This window comes from Anolis sagrei, chromosome 2 (assembly GCF_037176765.1).
Source record: "Anolis sagrei isolate rAnoSag1 chromosome 2, rAnoSag1.mat, whole genome shotgun sequence".
NCBI classification, from domain to species: Eukaryota; Metazoa; Chordata; class Lepidosauria; order Squamata; family Dactyloidae; genus Anolis; species Anolis sagrei.
The window spans coordinates 137,743,723-137,760,205 of NC_090022.1; the positions used below are offsets into that span (position 1 = coordinate 137,743,723).

The following is a 16,483-nucleotide window of genomic DNA, read 5'->3' on the forward strand; positions in this document are numbered from 1 at the left end:
GCTTCACAACAATACAAAATAGTGTGTCCATTTCACAGAACAGCAGACGAGACTAATAATCTCACTATGGTGTGAGGAAGATGAGATAAATCAAATTAAAATTCCACAAGGGTGATGCAGTTTTTATCTGCTTAGTGTGTGGTCATTATTTTTTGTTTTCTAAGAGATTTTGAGCAACTCCCCTTTTCAAAGAAAACATTTTCTAATATATATGAAATGAATTTGGACCTTTATTTCACACAAAACTCCACCACCCTGAGCTGCCATCTTTTTCTTCCAAAAAACTCCAACACAGAAAAGATCTTAACTTTCTTTCATCTTTGGCTAACATCCTAAAGCTACCACTTCATCACATTTAATAAATTCCACTGAGTGCTACACTTAAAATGTGGTAAGCCATTGTGTTCATTACATTAGGTTGGGTTCAAGTCTAGAGTAAAGCATTCTTTGTGTATTTTAAGCGTGGGGGCCAGGCTTCTTTTCAAACAGGAGGTGATAGGGAAGTGGATTTTTGGTAATGATATGGATGCTTGGCCAATTCCGGCATTGGCATTTGTTGCTCTCAGGTTTAAAATGAAATGTTTCCCCAATTTGTTGGAGGGAGCCAAAAGTACTCTTGTTAGGGAAAGTTCCACCATTACCTTTTTCTCACCCAAGTTTTTACTTTTCCAGAATGATTTCTTTTTTAAAAAACAGCCATTCCAGGTCATTTCTTTCCTTTTCCTACCAGCTGTTAGGAATGGTGGGAGTTGAAGTCCAAAACACCTGGACTGCCAAAGATTGCTCATGCCTGGTTTAACCTATGCCTCAACTTAAAAAAAAATATTTAGTAACATGATGTGTATGATTTTGGGGGGAAAGCTAAAATTAGAAGGTAGACCATTGACTCAAGAGTTCCCATCCTTCCTGTAGTCTTTCATATTTGCTGATTCTTAACTGTTAACAACTTGATGTTTTCTTTCTTTTCCAACAAGCAAAACAGAAGCAAAAGCAGGTAAAGACTGCATGGTGGGATTCCCCCTTGGATGCTGGGTGATTCCCTCCAATTTCTTAGGTTAGGGAGGAAAATTTTGAGCTTATTCTGTCTAACTTGGAACAAATTGGATTTGATGCTAGAACCTGATCCCCAGTGGAGTAGCTGCCTTGGATTGGAATAGCCAGTTGGTAGTCTGCAGTGTGCTGTGGTTGGCGGTGGAGAGGGTTTTCTAGGCCTCAGAAACAGTGTGTGCCGTGGGAGAGAGAGACTTGCCTTGTAGAAAGATAGAAACCTGACTCCTCACTAAAAATGGAAAGTGAGAGGATCAAGGTAGATCTAGTGCCTGTTCTTTTGTGGTCATGGTGATTGAAGCTTCAAATCCATACTTCTTTATACAATATGACCTCCCATGTCCAAAGGATTGGCATTCACCGTTTCATTTATCCATGTCCGACAAGATTGAGCTTTCCTAGGCATTTTCTAGGTCTTCCACTACTTTTCTATTCCATTTTGAGACAGAAGTCTTTTATTTCAATATGGTTGCTATTATCTGTGCCATTACATATTTACACTAAGCCTGGAAACATGTTCCCCATGGATGCAGGGGTTGTACTGTACCCTTTTGCTTCTACTTCTACAGTGGCATAGTATGTCCTTTCATTTTCAGACTGAGCACATCCCCCCATATGATGTCGTGCCCTCCATGCGGCCAGTTGTGCTGGTGGGACCCTCCCTAAAAGGTTATGAGGTATGTGTTGAAATTCTGCTGTAAATTCAGACTTCCAAATGCAATTAGCAGTCCCCCTTCCAAAACAGCTTCAGCAGCCCTGTCTTTCTTCTCTTTCAGGTGACAGACATGATGCAGAAAGCTCTCTTTGATTTCCTGAAGCACAGATTTGATGGCCGGTAAGAACTCTTTTCTCTGAAAGGAAGAGAGTCCCTGACACCCCACCCCAGCCCTCATCTCCAAGTGAGGGAGGCTCACATGCTTGTTGCCTGTCATCCTGTCTTTCAGAATCTCCATCACCCGCGTCACTGCAGACCTGTCATTGGCCAAGCGCTCCGTGCTCAACAACCCGGGCAAGCGTGCCATCATTGAGCGATCCACAACCCGGTCCAGCATTGGTGAGTCCTGTCAGGTCACAAATGAATCATGTGTTCTACTGCTCACTTTTGAATAATTGCTACAAAAGGAAGAACACATTGAAAGAGGCCCCCTGTAATACAATGTATTGATCATGAGTATTTAATTTAGTATCATCATTTCATTTCAGTTGTTAAATATGGAGCTGTAATACAAGTCACAGGGCGCCGTTATAGTCCTTGTTAACCTCCATCACAATTTTGGGTTGTGAAGTAATTATGTCATGTAGTAACAGCATAGCTGTGTGTTTTTAAAAAATGGTTTACTCTTATTAATGTTTTTTTTTCAGCATAGTTACTATGACTCACACTCTTTCCTTTTGCACACATAAACCTGGATCCAATAATGACTTATGTTTGCACACACAGTTCTGCCTGCCTAAAACGAAAAAGAGAAAGTCTGTTCTCTGCTTATATGTCTCTGTTGAAACGTCCAAGCTCTTGAAATATGAATAATCTCTACAAACAGATGGCAACACTATGTAGATGTTTTGTGCTGCTGTGAAGCAGGCATTGTACAGGCCTCAATGAGTTCTAGTTTGAAACGCTCATGGTTCAGTAATTTTTTCTTCAGTAGTGTCCAATGTGATTATTCCCCTCTTTTTTCCCCTTGTTTCTCCCAAACATCTGATATCAGAAGGGATCAGAATTTAGTTCATCACAGTCAAACTAAGTGGGCCTATGATACAGGATTTGATGGACAGTGCCATTTCATACTGGAAATGGGGACTGATATTTCAATGTTTAGATGTACAAATGTGTTAAGTGCACATTACAAAAAACACCTTCCTTACTATAGAAAATGCGAGTAGCAATACAGGCTGAGTATTGGCACCAGACACACTCTTGGAGCACAAGAAGATGAATCTTCTTTCATGCATATCACAAGGGGGCAGCCATTTCTTTCTTTCACTATGGTTGCAAAACACCTAATGTTAACACTTTCAAATCTGCACAGTAGTAACTGGGAAGACAGCAGCTTAGTACAGAAAGCACTAAGATAGTATGGCCAACAGAAGACTTAATATAACCAACTACTTCATCACATTAGAGAATGAATCCACTTTAAATCCAGTTTCTGCCTCCTGCAAAATTCTGGGGTTTGTAGTTTAGTGAGGCTGTTAAAGGTTCATCCCTAAACTACAAACCCCAAAATTATGCAGGCGGCAGCACTGGATTTAAAGTGGATTCATTGTTTAGTGTGATGAGGCCCCAAGGTGCAAATATTTTTTAAATAACGCTCGTAATTTTGGATATACAGGCAGTCCTCGGGGTTACAAACACCTGAGTCATAGTGACAAATGGGGGTGAGACAACAGGAAGTGAGAGAAATCTACCCCTAGAAAGGGAAAATCACTCCAGAAATAGTTATCATAGGAAAAAGATGTCTCCACTGAAGCTTTGTCACCAATCTTTGTTCCCACAGCGAGCCAAATTTTCCAAAGTCCATTTACAGTATCACAGGAACAGAAAGTGAGGTGAAATCTTCTGAACAGGGGCTTAGACAGCAAAAGAAACCACAGGGGTGTTAACCATCCCTTACGTTATCCAAAGATAGATAGATAGATAGATAGATAGATAGATAGATAGATAGATGGAGTTACACTTAAAAATGTACCTGTTCCAACTTACAAACAAATTCAACTTCAAAACAAACCTACAAAACCAGTCTTGTTTGTAACTTGGGGACAACCCATACACTGTTTGGCACTAGAATTTTGATGTAGAAGTTTAATTTAAAAACCATAATTAAGTGCTCTTTTCTTTAGAGACATTTAATTTAAGAGAAACTTCCATGAACTACAGTTAAAGGAGAATATTCGAAACCTGACAAATTATCAGGAATCTTTAGGACTGATTATCAGTGGAAATATTCACAGGAATTTTAATTCAAATTGTTCTCTCTTTCACTCTTAATACCCCCCCCCCCCATTATCTCATTTTCTAAACTTTTCTGATGTTATTGATACAGGCAGCCCCTCACATTTACTTGTGTGACTTTTATATGTTTGATTTAAGTGTTCTCTTTAGGAATTTGTAGGTCATCCAGTGGAAGTTGACCATAGAAATATACTGGAGGACCTAGAGATTCCTAGGGTGCATTTCCAATCTAAAATAATGTAGTTTGGCACCACTGTAACTGTAACTGCCACGACTCAATGCTATGGAATCTTAGGATTTGTAGTTTGGTTGAGCACCTTTTGGCAGAGTAGACTAAAGACGTTGTAAAACTATGATTCCCATTATTTCATAGTATTGAGCCTCAGCAGTCAAATTGTATTAATTCTACAATGTAGATGCATCTGTAGAGGAGCATTAGCTCAGGTAAAATCCAATTGTTTTTACATTTGCAGATTTTCCCCTTTCAACAGGGCATTGCTTCCCTAATCTCAGCGAATGTAGAGGCTGAATGGATAGCATTATTGAAAAAGGAGGGTTTTCTCACAGACAGCTGGTATTGTTGCAATTTCTCAAACCTGCTTTAGTTTCGGGTGATCTCAATTCATTTTTACAGGTTGAAAATGGTATGAACTGCTTTTCTGATTTTTTTCCATTGCTTTTTACATCTATAAAATGAACCATTTCACATGGAGTGAGAAGAGATTACACACTTAGATGATATTACCTAACGCTTTTAAAACGTTATCTCTGCAGTTATGTTTATGGGATGTGATTGAATGGAAGGCCATCTTGTGACTTTTGTAGAAGGACATATGTAAGAATGAGAATGCTTGGGAGAATCAGATTTTTTTTCACCTCGTATTGACATTGAACCGTAAAAGCAAATTGTATAGATAGCCTCATCAGTCTCCTTGAATGTACCCGCAAAGATTCAATTTCTCTACCTCATGCAGTACTGAACACTGCATACTTTTATAATATACCCTTTGTGCTCCATCAAGACATCTAATAACATTTCAGAAATACATTTTACATGTTTCTGAAACACGTACTGAAGGGCCCGTAATCATCCCAGGATCAAATAGTAGCATGCAACCCAATGTGTTCATATCCAGAAGTCTGGGACTTATTCCCAGATAAGCATCTTTCAGTTTGCAGTTTCAGTCTGGAGATGAATTATAATATTTTGAGGATTATCAAAGTCATTTTGGAAGTGGTATGCGTCAACTCACCCTAATTTTATTTCTCATAATCAGATTTTTGTAGTTTTAAAAATGTGCTCAACCCAACATCTGGAGAGCCATATAATTGCTCCCTGCCATTTGGTAGAAACAACTAATGGTTTTCTTGTATTAGGCAGGCTGGCAATATAAATTGGCACTTTCAAAATGATCAGCCTTGGATGTCCCTGTTCCTTTCTCCCCAATAACTTATATAGTCATAACAAAATTATCTTGTTATCGCACAAACACATTTGTAAATTACAAATAGAGTTTCAAAGTTCTTCAGGATTTCCAGCTGGAATTGATAGAAAATAAGCTGTCTAAGGTCACCTAGGCGGACTCAGGATCCCCAGATACATATTGTTAAAAAGTAAACTCTGTTGAGAGCAATGGGATTTCCTTCCAGGAGTGACATTATAGCATTGCAGTGTTAGTGACAACATTGCAACCAAGCACTGTCAGTTCTTTAAAGCATGCACATATACTTAGTTCAGATTGAAAACATGTAGAAGTGATCTGGATTCCCCCACCCTCCAGAAAATTGAGGGCAATTGAAGGAAGGTTCACAGCTGGTTGTGTGTGTCTTTCATTTCTACAAAACCAGTTTTACAGCTTTGTTATGACACCAAAATCTGTACAACCCCTCTGACTAGATACAGCAAGGCAGAAAATAAGCCTGCAGTACCACAGGAAATTAAAATCTTGATCAAATGTTTTTTTAGCTCTATTAAAGCCGTTGTCCATTTCCCTTTGTGCCTTGTGCCTTCAAGTCATTTCTGACATGATGACACAAATGCCACCCTGTTGTAGGGTTTTCTTGGCAAAATTTGTTCAGAGGAGATTTGCCTTTGCTTTGTTTGGAGGCTGAGAGATTGTGGCTTGCCTAAGTGGATTTCCATAGCTGTGTGAGGAATCAGATCCTGCTCTCTAGAATCATTACTCCATGCTAGCTCTCCTTCCCTGTTTCGATATGTTGAAAAACAAAACTGCAGTTTGTCCTCCCATCTAATCTCCCACTCTTTTTTTCAACCCTTATAGTGGTCTGATGTCCCAATATCCCTCCCTTGGTTCTGTTCTTGGGTCTTCTGTCTCCTTAATTTGCATCTCTTCTTCTTCTTCCTCTTCTTTGCAGTTTCACTTAGTTACTTAAAGTTTGCTCTTTAGCTATAAAGGCTTCCAGGGTAGCGAGTGAATTTTAGTAATAAGCCAGTCCCAGTCCTTAGGGTTTGTTATTAAGTGCCTTCAACTCAACTGCAACCTATTGAGATCATCTCCCTGGGTTTCCCTGGCAAGATTGATTCATATGAGGTTTGCCATTGCTTTTCTGGGGCTAAGAGAAAATGGAATGTGTCCAAGATTGCTATGTATTTGTATTTTTCTCCAATTTTAATCTTAATTCTTTAATTTGTTGTAAGTTTACTGATGTTATTTTGTATTTTTTGTATTATTTTGATGTGTTTGAATTTGATTATGGCATTGAATATTTACATATTGTATGTAAACCACCCTGAGTCCCCTGGGGAGAGAAGGCAGTCTATAAATAAATTTATTATTATTATTATTATTATTATTATTATTATTATATGAGTTTCCATGACAGAGCAGATATTTGAACCCTGGTCCAAGTCCAACCCTCAGAGTATGACCACACACTGGTTTCCTGCTCTTAAAGCAGTCTTTAAAAAGCAGCACAAAATAGAAGCAAGCTGGAAGGGAAGAAACACAAAAACTAATTATTAGCTACAGATTACTTAGATTAATCAGCTGGCCTCTCCTGAAACTGTTGTTGCCAGATGCCAGGGAAAGAATGAGATCAAAATAGGAGGACAGGATTACCTTCTCAGCTGGGAGTAAGGAAGAGGGTCTTAGACTCTTCTTTGTCCTTCCTTGTAGCTTCTTGCAAAGCAGAAATAGATGGACCTACGCAGCAAGGAGCAATGGAAGTGAGAAACAGGGAGGGAGACCTCTTTGCTTTGATGACAGGCAGAAATAATGTTGGTCGAGGAGGGGTGTCCAGCTTACAGTCTTTCCTGTCTCTTCTCAGCTGAGGTCCAGAGTGAGATCGAGCGGATATTTGAACTGGCCAAGTCACTGCAGCTAGTAGTGCTGGATGCAGACACTATCAACCACCCCGCACAGCTGGCCAAAACCTCGCTGGCCCCCATCATTGTCTACGTCAAGGTCTCCTCCCCAAAGGTAAGCAAAGCTTGTATGTACCACTCTTTCCTGTGACTTGAAGCATCATTTGTTTGGGATCCCAGAATCTTGTCTTCTGTTTTTTACTGCCCTCTTGTGTTGCATTGGGAGATGTTTAGGTTGTGCTGCAATCTTTTTGGTTTTTTGTTAATTTTCCTGGAAAACACTATCTATCTATCTATCTATCTATCTATCTATCTATCTATCTATAAATTAAAAACTGATTTTACAAATCATTAAGTTAGTTAGCAATAATAATAATAATAATAATAATAATACACTATATTTATTTATTTATTATTTATTTATTAATGCACTTGTATACCGCTAATATCTCAGCCTAAATCGGCGACTCATTGCGGTTTACAACATTTAAAAAACAATATTCAGTTAAAAGCATAAAACACATATACAGTACAAATTATTGGGCCACCAATAACAATCCTATGCATCTCATAACTGGAATCGTAATCCAAAATTCATCGTCCGTGTATAACCAATCCTTAGTCATCACCGCCCTTCTCCCCTAAGGGAATCAGAGCAGATTTCAGCATTTACATATCTTTACAATCATATACAATGAGACACACAAACACAAACAAAGGCAGAGGCTTCTCCTTTCCTTTCTGGTTTCTAGAGACTCATCTCTGACTCTGGGGAGGTGCTTTCTCCATTTTCAAGCTGAGGAGCCTGCGTTGTCACCTCCGGGTTGTGTAACTGACAAGATTGCTTGAAGCATCTCTTTGCCCTTTCCCGCTGATCTTATCTACTTTGCATGTTTTTGAACCGCTAGGCTGGCAGGAACTGGAGCTGACAGATGGGAGCTCACCCCATCTCGCAATTTTGAACTGCCAACCTTCAGGTCAGCAGTTCAGCAGCACAAGAGTTTAACCCATTGCATCACAGTGGCTCCTTTGTGCCACATTTTAGTCCAGTAATAAATCTGTACCTGGATTTTAGTTTTATCTGTTCTGGCTGTTAATATCCTGGTATGTGTGGCAGGAGATATGGTGGTGTGCAATCAATCCAGTAAGAACCCAGATATGTGGGTTGGTTGGAGAAAGTGCAACTATCTTGACTTTGGATTTAATGGTGATATTCAAAACGCAAGTCTTCATCTGCAGACCTTGCAATTCTTATTTTGGATATTAAGCCAGGGAAGAGCATTTCTCCCATTCTTTGACCTTCTGGTAGAGTGATCCTTCTTAATCAACAAACTGCCTAGCAAAACCTCAGTAACCTTGGAAGCAAATTAGAAATTATATGTGAGACTTCTGAATGGTTCTCCTCACATTTTCTTCATGAATTCTAGCAGCAAGAGCCATGGTGATAGCAGCAGTGGTTGCTTTATTGTTGCTTTATGCTTTTCAAGTTGTTTTCCCGATATAAGACAAACCTATCGTGGGATTTTCTTGCCAATATTTGTTCAGGGTTTTGCCTTTTGTCTTTCTCTGAAGCTGACAAAGTGTGACTTGCTCAAGGTCATCCACAGAGATTCCATGGCTGAGCAGAAATTTGAACCTTGGTCTTTACTTTATAGTGGTACTTTAGTGCTGAAAGCACTTTATCTTGCTGGCTTTTTATCCAATAGGAAGATGTCAGGCAATCCACTCACAAATCTGACACAACCTTATAGGAGAACATGGAGGATATGTTGTAATACTATTTAACTCCATTTTCTGCAACCTAAGAAGAGATACCAGCATTAGCCAATAGCCCCCCCCCCCCCCCCCCCAAATACCATGCAGGGAAGCCATGTCCTCTTACAGCCTTGTAGCTTGGTAGAGATTAATAAATGTAGCATTGCAGGCTGAGAGACAGAGACACCAAATGATTTCGTAGTATTTATTATTTATTAAACTGGGTGACTTGGAAGGCGCTGAACAGACTGCGCTCTGGCACCACGAGATGCAGAGCCAACCTTAAGAAATGGGGCTACAAAGTGGAATCCACGACATGCGAGTGTGGAGAAGAGCAACCACAGACCACCTGCTGCCATGCAACCTGAGCCCTGCTACATGCACAATCGAGGACCTCCTTGCGGCATCACCAGAGGCACTCCAAGTTGCCAGCTACTGGTCAAAGGACATTTAATAAAATACCAAGTCTGCAAATGTTTGTGTTTTGTTTGTTTGTCTATTTTTTTAATGCAATACAACTGTTTTGGTTTGCTCCTGGCACGATAAATAAATAAATAATTTATTTGTTGACTATATTTATCACACTAAAGAGGACTCATAGTGGCTTGCAGGGCTTGCTGTACACTGCAGTAGCTCAACATCTAGAGCAGAAGTGTTTGTAATGGTTGCTGTACTACAACTGCTGGATGGAGTTTTCTGGGGAACTGACACCCACATTGATCTAATCTAGTGGCTCATTTGATGCCTTCTGATTCTGCCTCTTTTTCTTTTGATATTAGGTGCTGCAGCGACTGATCAAGTCCAGAGGGAAATCACAGGTGAAGCATCTCAATGTGCAGATGATGGCTGCTGACAAGCTTGTGCAGTGTCCTCCCGTGAGTTTCCAAGAGAAGGGTGCGATGTATGCTGTCTCTTCCTGTCTGGTCTCTGCTGCTTGCAGTCCTCACTCACCTGCTGGACCCCCTTTTTTTGCACAGCACCTGTTTCTAACCCATCCCCTCAGTAGTCTGAGAAGATGGGAGATGCTCCTCTCACTTATGATCATTCCTCTGCAGAAATGGGTGGGAAATAATACTCCGTGACAAATGTATTTTTGAGCATGTACAGAGTGCCTTTCCTACACTCTTGTACAGCAACAGTCTGGCCTTGCTCACCTATCCTTAAGAAGTGTTACAAGACAAATGATAGGGATATACATGCAAAATTGAAATCATAGAATTGGAAGAAACTCCAAAGGCCTCTAGTGCAATCCCCCTGCCATGCAGGAATACACAAGATGGCCAGCCAGTCTCTCCAGAGAAGAAAAGTCTCTCCACTCTGCTCCCAGGAGCACATTCTACTGTCAAATTTATTTATTTATTTAAGACATTTATATCCCGCCTTCCCCCACTCAAGGGCCTAAGGCGGCTACAGCCAATAAAACATACAATATATAAGTTAACACCATAAATATTAGACATGCTGTAAACTCTAACAAAGTTCAATAAAATCAATTATACTAACCCAATCATATAAAACAAACCCATAGGCCGTCTTAGCCATTTAGTATCCTTGAATTATGATCCCCCTAATAGCTCTGCCTTGTACAGATTAAGTACAGGTTGAATATCCTCTATCTGAAATGAACTAGAAGTGCATTGGATTTTGGGATTCCTGTATTTGCAAATAATGCACATAATGAGATATCTTGGAGATGGAACCCAAGTCTAAAGATGGAATTCATGTATGCTTCATAAACACCTTTTACACATGACCTGACAATATTTTATACAGTATTTTCAATTTTTTCTTTGCATGGAGGAGTTTGTGTACATTGAACCATCAGAAAGCAGAGGTGTCACTATCTCAGCCACCCAGATGAAAAATTTCAGATTTTGGAGTGTTTCAGATTTTCAGCCTGCATTGGCTCGAGATAATTTAACAAATGTTCTAAGAATGCCATTCCATTGCACTTGCGCTTTACTGGGAAACATTTAAAGGCTGCAGCTTTGTTAATAGTTGTATTAGCACCCTTCACTTCTTGATACTCACCTCTGAACTTTGTAAGCTTTGCCCTTTCTTTTGCCTATGATGTCACTGCTCTAAACTTTTCCAAGCTCCTATCCCCTGGATAAATGGAACTACAACTCATACCCATCTTTCCCAGCTACTAGTCCAACTCATTGGTGGCCATTAGCATGATGTAGCTTGCACTTTGATTATTGAGGTGCTTGTTCCTTCTTACTCTTGCTTCTTGTCCTTCCCCCATATCCCTCCTCCTCTTCCACCACCAAGGAACTCTTTGATGTGATTCTGGATGAGAACCAGCTGGAAGATGCCTGTGAACACCTGTCCGAGTACCTGGAGGTATACTGGCGGGCAACCCACCACCCTGCACACACTCTCGGTGGCCAGAACATCATAGCACCTTCTACTGCCATCCCAGGACTGCAGGTATGGGGGAAAAAGGAAAGCGCTATTGAATCACACCCAAAATCTCACTAGACCAGCATGTTAATAGAGGATAAACCTGATGTTTCTGGGAGGCTGGCTAGCCTCTTTGGCCAGCCCAGCACCTGGGACTTGGTTATATTCTACGCCTGAAAACTCTGGAAATTGTGCTGCTTAGGGTAAGAGCTGGAGATGGGCCTTATAGGAATTGTTGAACTCCTTGGCTCATCAAGCCAAATCGGCACTGACAATGGGCCAGAGGTTCACAGATTTCCTATTTCTTGTTTCAATCATGTGCACAATCTTTATAATGAATTATATTCTAGGAACAGTTAAAAGCTCTGTGTAGAACAAGACTTGGTAGCTTGAAGAAAGGCATCAAAGGCAACTTTAATGTTTTATTTATTTTATTTATTTCGGTCATTTCTACCCCGCCTTTCTCACCCCCTTTTGACGATGTTCTAATGAGTGTGTTTATTGTGTTGCATTGGGTGTACCTCTTCAGTACCCAAATCACTAGAAATGTCCAAACCCACAAACCTATCTTCCAACTAGACATTGAGGTAATATCTGTAGATTTATATTGCCTATTCAACAACAAAAACTTTACATATTCTGAGTGAAATATCAGAATGTAAAATGATCTTGTAGTGCCTTAGAAACTGAGAGAACTATGTTGGAAGTATGGGCTTTGAATTTCAGGAAGTAGTCTTAGCATCTATGATGCTTAGGCTACCAGCTTCTTTTTCTCAGCTAGTCTTAAAGGTGCCCCAAGATCATTTGGTATACTGATATTCCAGATGAATTCTCATTGAAATAGTCTTATTTATTTATTTATTTATTTTTATTTATTTATTTATTTATTTAAACTTATATGCCGCCACTCCCCTGGGGTCGGAGCGGCTTACAAGACTAGCTAAAATCTAACAAAATTTAAAAGCAATTTAAAACAATTTAAATCTTAAATCTTATGGCCACAATCCAGCTGAGATTGCTCTTTTTGAAGATTCATTTAAGATAGTTCTTGAAAATAGTTTCATGCCAGCACTTTATCCTATTCACAAATAAATTCTGATGTATTGAGTCAGGAGATTTCCATATAAATGTTCATAGAGTAGCAGCCATAATCATGAATTAAGTTACACAGGTGCAGTTGACTGTCCTTAGGCCAGGGGCACAGGGTGCAATTGTGGAACAGCTCCTTGGATGAACAAGAGCCAGGCTGGTGGTGGTGGGAGGAGGAGGGATTCCTTTGCGAAGAGAGCTTTGTGACTGTCACCTGACATCCTGCTTGTTTCCCTCCCAGAACCAGGCCCCACAGGGCGAGCCGAGCACTGAGCGTTCCCCAGTGGAGCACGACAGCCTGATGCAGTCGGACGAAACAAGTGATGCCTCCCGTAAGGCTTGGACAGCCTCGTCTCAGCGTGGCTCCCGGCACCTGGAGGATGAGTATTCGGACGCCTACACCGACCTGTACCAGCCTCACCGCAACCACAGCAGCGGCCTCCACAGCACCAACGGCCATGACTCCCAGGACCGCCTCCTGGAGCGCGAGTCCGAGCACAACCACAATGAGAGGAACTGGCAGCGCAACCGGCCCTGGGCCAAGGACAGCTACTGAAACACCCCCTGACTGGACACCCCCTGCCCATGGGCCCGGCAGCTGGGGAGGTGGAAAAAGGATGCTGCCGCCTCTGCCCTGCCACCACCGTTGCCCCCAGACTGAGTCAATTGCCTGCTCCCAAGCCCTCCTCTCTTTTCCTACCCAGCTGAGACCCACAGAATACAGGTGCTATCTTTGGAATCCCTCTGAACTCAGCCACAGCTGCCTGATTCCTACATGCAGGTTGGGGGAATTCTCTCATTCACCTTGGTTAGGGGTCAATGATGAGGGCCCCGGTAAATATCCTTGCAGGGTAAATTCCATTGGTAGCTTTTGCATCCCAGTTCCATTTTCCAGGCAGCAAAGTGTGGGGAGGAGTTGGGTTCACTGGATCTCTTGGAGAAAGACAACGTGGCTCAGATAAAGGAACTAGGAAGATGTGGCTTTCTTGTTCTTCTGGCTCTGTGGAGAAGAGGGCTGCATTCTTAGAGCAAAGGAGGATGGGTGTGCAAGAGCACCTGGCTCTCTAGTCCTTGTGCAATGTTTCTCAGCAGGGTCCCTCCTGGATATAGGGAACTACAAAGCCAATCATTCCCCCCAGTCAGAATGGCTACAGTTGTTGGACATTAAAAGTAGTTATGGTCTACCATAGGAGTCAGTGTGGTGCAAAGATTTGAGTCTTGGACTAGACTTCTGGGAGACCAGGCTTCAAATCTTCACTGGATGACCTTGGGGAAGTTGCACTTTCTCATCCTCAGAGGAAGGTGAAAGCATACTCTGAACAAACCTTGCCAAGAAAACCTCATGATAGCCTTAGGGTTGCCATACATTGGGAAACACACAACCACAAATGGTCTAGCACACTTGAAGGGTACCATGCTGTGGAAGGCTTGCCTGGTGGGTTAAGTACAATGCTATGAGCAAAAGAAACAGAAAGTTGGTTTCTGCCCTGCCTTAGGATTTGATGTTAATCCTTGTTTTGCAATCAGTGGTCCCATGATTGAGGAAGGCACAAGAAAGTCAGTTCAAACAGTTGAAGCGGGTAGAAGGCCCTGAGTGTGAGCTCTGATACTGGTGATCCTTTTTTGCACACGCTTTGGTGCCTCACAGACCATAAGCAGCAGATGAGTGAGAACTATCCTGGCCTGTACTACTTCAGGTGGTATGGATTGGGAGCTATCACACAGCAATGCTCCTAAATTCCTGTATGCAGAAAGGAATCATATAAGGACAAAGACTAGGCATTTGTTTCAACTTTTAGTTTTTGGTACACTTTTTGTCTCTCTACAAGTACAAAAAAGGAGCAGGAGACATTCTGTGATTATCTTTCCTGTAGTATTTATTGATATAGTCCACCTTTATATATTGCATTAATGGAGACATAAGATAGGATCCAAAAGGACGATAGCAAATTATGTGAAGCTCACCCCACAGGGTGATCTTAAGCAAGTTACACACTCTCAGCAACAGAGGAATACAAAGGCAAGCTCCCATCTGAACCAATCTTGCCAAGAAATCCTATTTGCCATAAGTTGGAAACAATTTGAAGGTACACAATGGATCTCTGCATTTTAACTTAATTATTTGCAGCTGCAGCCAAGAAGAGAGAGCTGTGTCACCTTTGCTTCACATTGCTCTAGCAAATACTAAAACACAATTTTGCAATGTGTCAAAACATGCTTTTGAGTAAAATCAAAGCCAAAGTTTTTTTCCTGCCTCAACCCCAAGTGAAGTGAGAGCCCTTCATTTGATTCTTTGGAAGGTGGGGGTGCTGAATAGGCTCACACAAAAGCATATCAGACAGCACCCCAAGTTGTTATTTTTTAGCATTGGTCCAATAAAAATATGTTTAGGAGGTTGTCGCTTTGGGCAGGAGAGCTCCAGGAGGGAAGTGGTGCTTCTTAGTTTCTAGTCTGGATCCACTTTAAACACGTCTCTGGCAGCTGCTTTTTCTCTGATAGAAATCTACAGAGGTAAAAGGTGGGGTAGCAAAGAGGGGAAAACAGCAGCCTGTGCACTCAAAATGGCTGTTTCCGGGCTGGAGAGAGTAACTTTGACTTGGCTTCTGACATGGTTGAAAGAATGAGTGAGTTGTCATTTCCTTGGCACGGCAGTCTAGAGGCTCAGCCTGGATTTGACCTTTCTGTTTTCCTTTCCTTCTCCTCATGTGGATTCTGTTCCTTGTCTGTGCACAGCAACACCAACTCTGCGGAGGAGCTGGTGGGGGAAAAGACATTGTAAAGCCACAATGTATGTGTTTTTTAAAAATCCCACCCTGCCCGCATTTCTCTGCCAACTGCATGAGGCCTTGATCTTCCATAGTCAGTCTCGGGGTGGGGCGGAGAGGGAGAGGTGCTGGGTGAGTGATCTCCCACCTTCATTTCTTTTGGGTCCTGTCCAGAGGAAAGAGGAGCTGGGCCAGAGCCCACCCCACTGCCTGCTTCCTAATGCACAGCCCCTCCAACCCCTGATGCCTTTCCGTCCTGCCCACCCTAACACCTCCAGGCATTTCACTGGCAGCGGACGGCAGCCCCTTGCCCCTAAATAGCACGTACACCTATCTGAAATCAGCCTGTATATACTGCGCACTGTCATCGGGAGTCATTTGAGTGTCAGTCACGTGCCCTACACTGCCAAGAGCTGAGGGAGAAGCTGCTTCTTGCTTCTCAGCTTCGGTGGTTTTGGGCCCAGGGAGATCTGGGTTCTGTCCCTGCGGCTGCCGTTCCGTTGGCCACTGTGGCAACCGCTTTGTTACGATTCTTTTTTCTTTTGTAGAGGGCACTTCTTTCCCCAACAACTTGTAAGCAGTTTGAAACAACAAGCATTTGCTGTTTATAGAATATTGGTGTTCTGTCTTTATTTGGAGCACGGGAGGGGGAGACGGGCTCTGCAAATCCACATGGTTGGAATTCAGCTGGTCTTTTGAATGGCATACATGGAGTACTAATGGCACAGTGACTTTGGCCTTCCAGATATTTTACATTCAGCTCCCAGAATTCCTTACTGTTATCCAAATCAGCTACAACTGGCTTTTAAGAAGAAAACAGAAGTGAGCATAATCCAACTTTTAATGCAAATATTTTAAACAGCTTGTGAAACTGAGTATCTCCATAGCTGCTCTATGGCCAATGCATTGCTGTTACATAGTTCACTCGAAATAAATGGGAATCAGTTCACTTTTCCTCAGTCTCCCTATCATGAAGCCATCAGTTTGGTGAAATCTTGAGTGAATTTAGTAAAAAGCCAGTTTCCACACACACACAAAACTAGACTCCAAGTAAATTTCTTTAGGGTTGCTGTTTGCTACCTTAGATGTTTTCACTATAACAATTTTATCATGGAAGTGTCCCTTTACTAAAAGGAAGTCTGC

At 41.7% G+C, this 16,483-nt stretch overlaps 1 protein-coding gene across 3 annotated transcripts in view; it reads left to right on the top strand.

Moving 5' to 3' along the window:
• The window catches only part of CACNB3 (calcium voltage-gated channel auxiliary subunit beta 3), a 52,825-nt gene extending 36,872 nt beyond the window's left edge, over positions 1-15,953 (top strand). For all 3 annotated transcript variants that reach the window (XM_060764131.2, XM_060764133.2, XM_060764132.2), the window contains exons 6-13: positions 975-994; positions 1,644-1,724; positions 1,824-1,882; positions 1,992-2,101; positions 7,289-7,440; positions 9,860-9,955; positions 11,355-11,513; positions 12,817-15,953. In XM_060764131.2, coding sequence (XP_060620114.1) covers positions 975-994; positions 1,644-1,724; positions 1,824-1,882; positions 1,992-2,101; positions 7,289-7,440; positions 9,860-9,955; positions 11,355-11,513; positions 12,817-13,131 — 992 coding nt within the window. In that variant the 3' untranslated portion in view covers positions 13,132-15,953. The remainder of the gene's footprint in view (positions 1-974; positions 995-1,643; positions 1,725-1,823; positions 1,883-1,991; positions 2,102-7,288; positions 7,441-9,859; positions 9,956-11,354; positions 11,514-12,816) is intronic.
• The last annotated feature ends 530 nt before the right edge of the window (positions 15,954-16,483 follow it).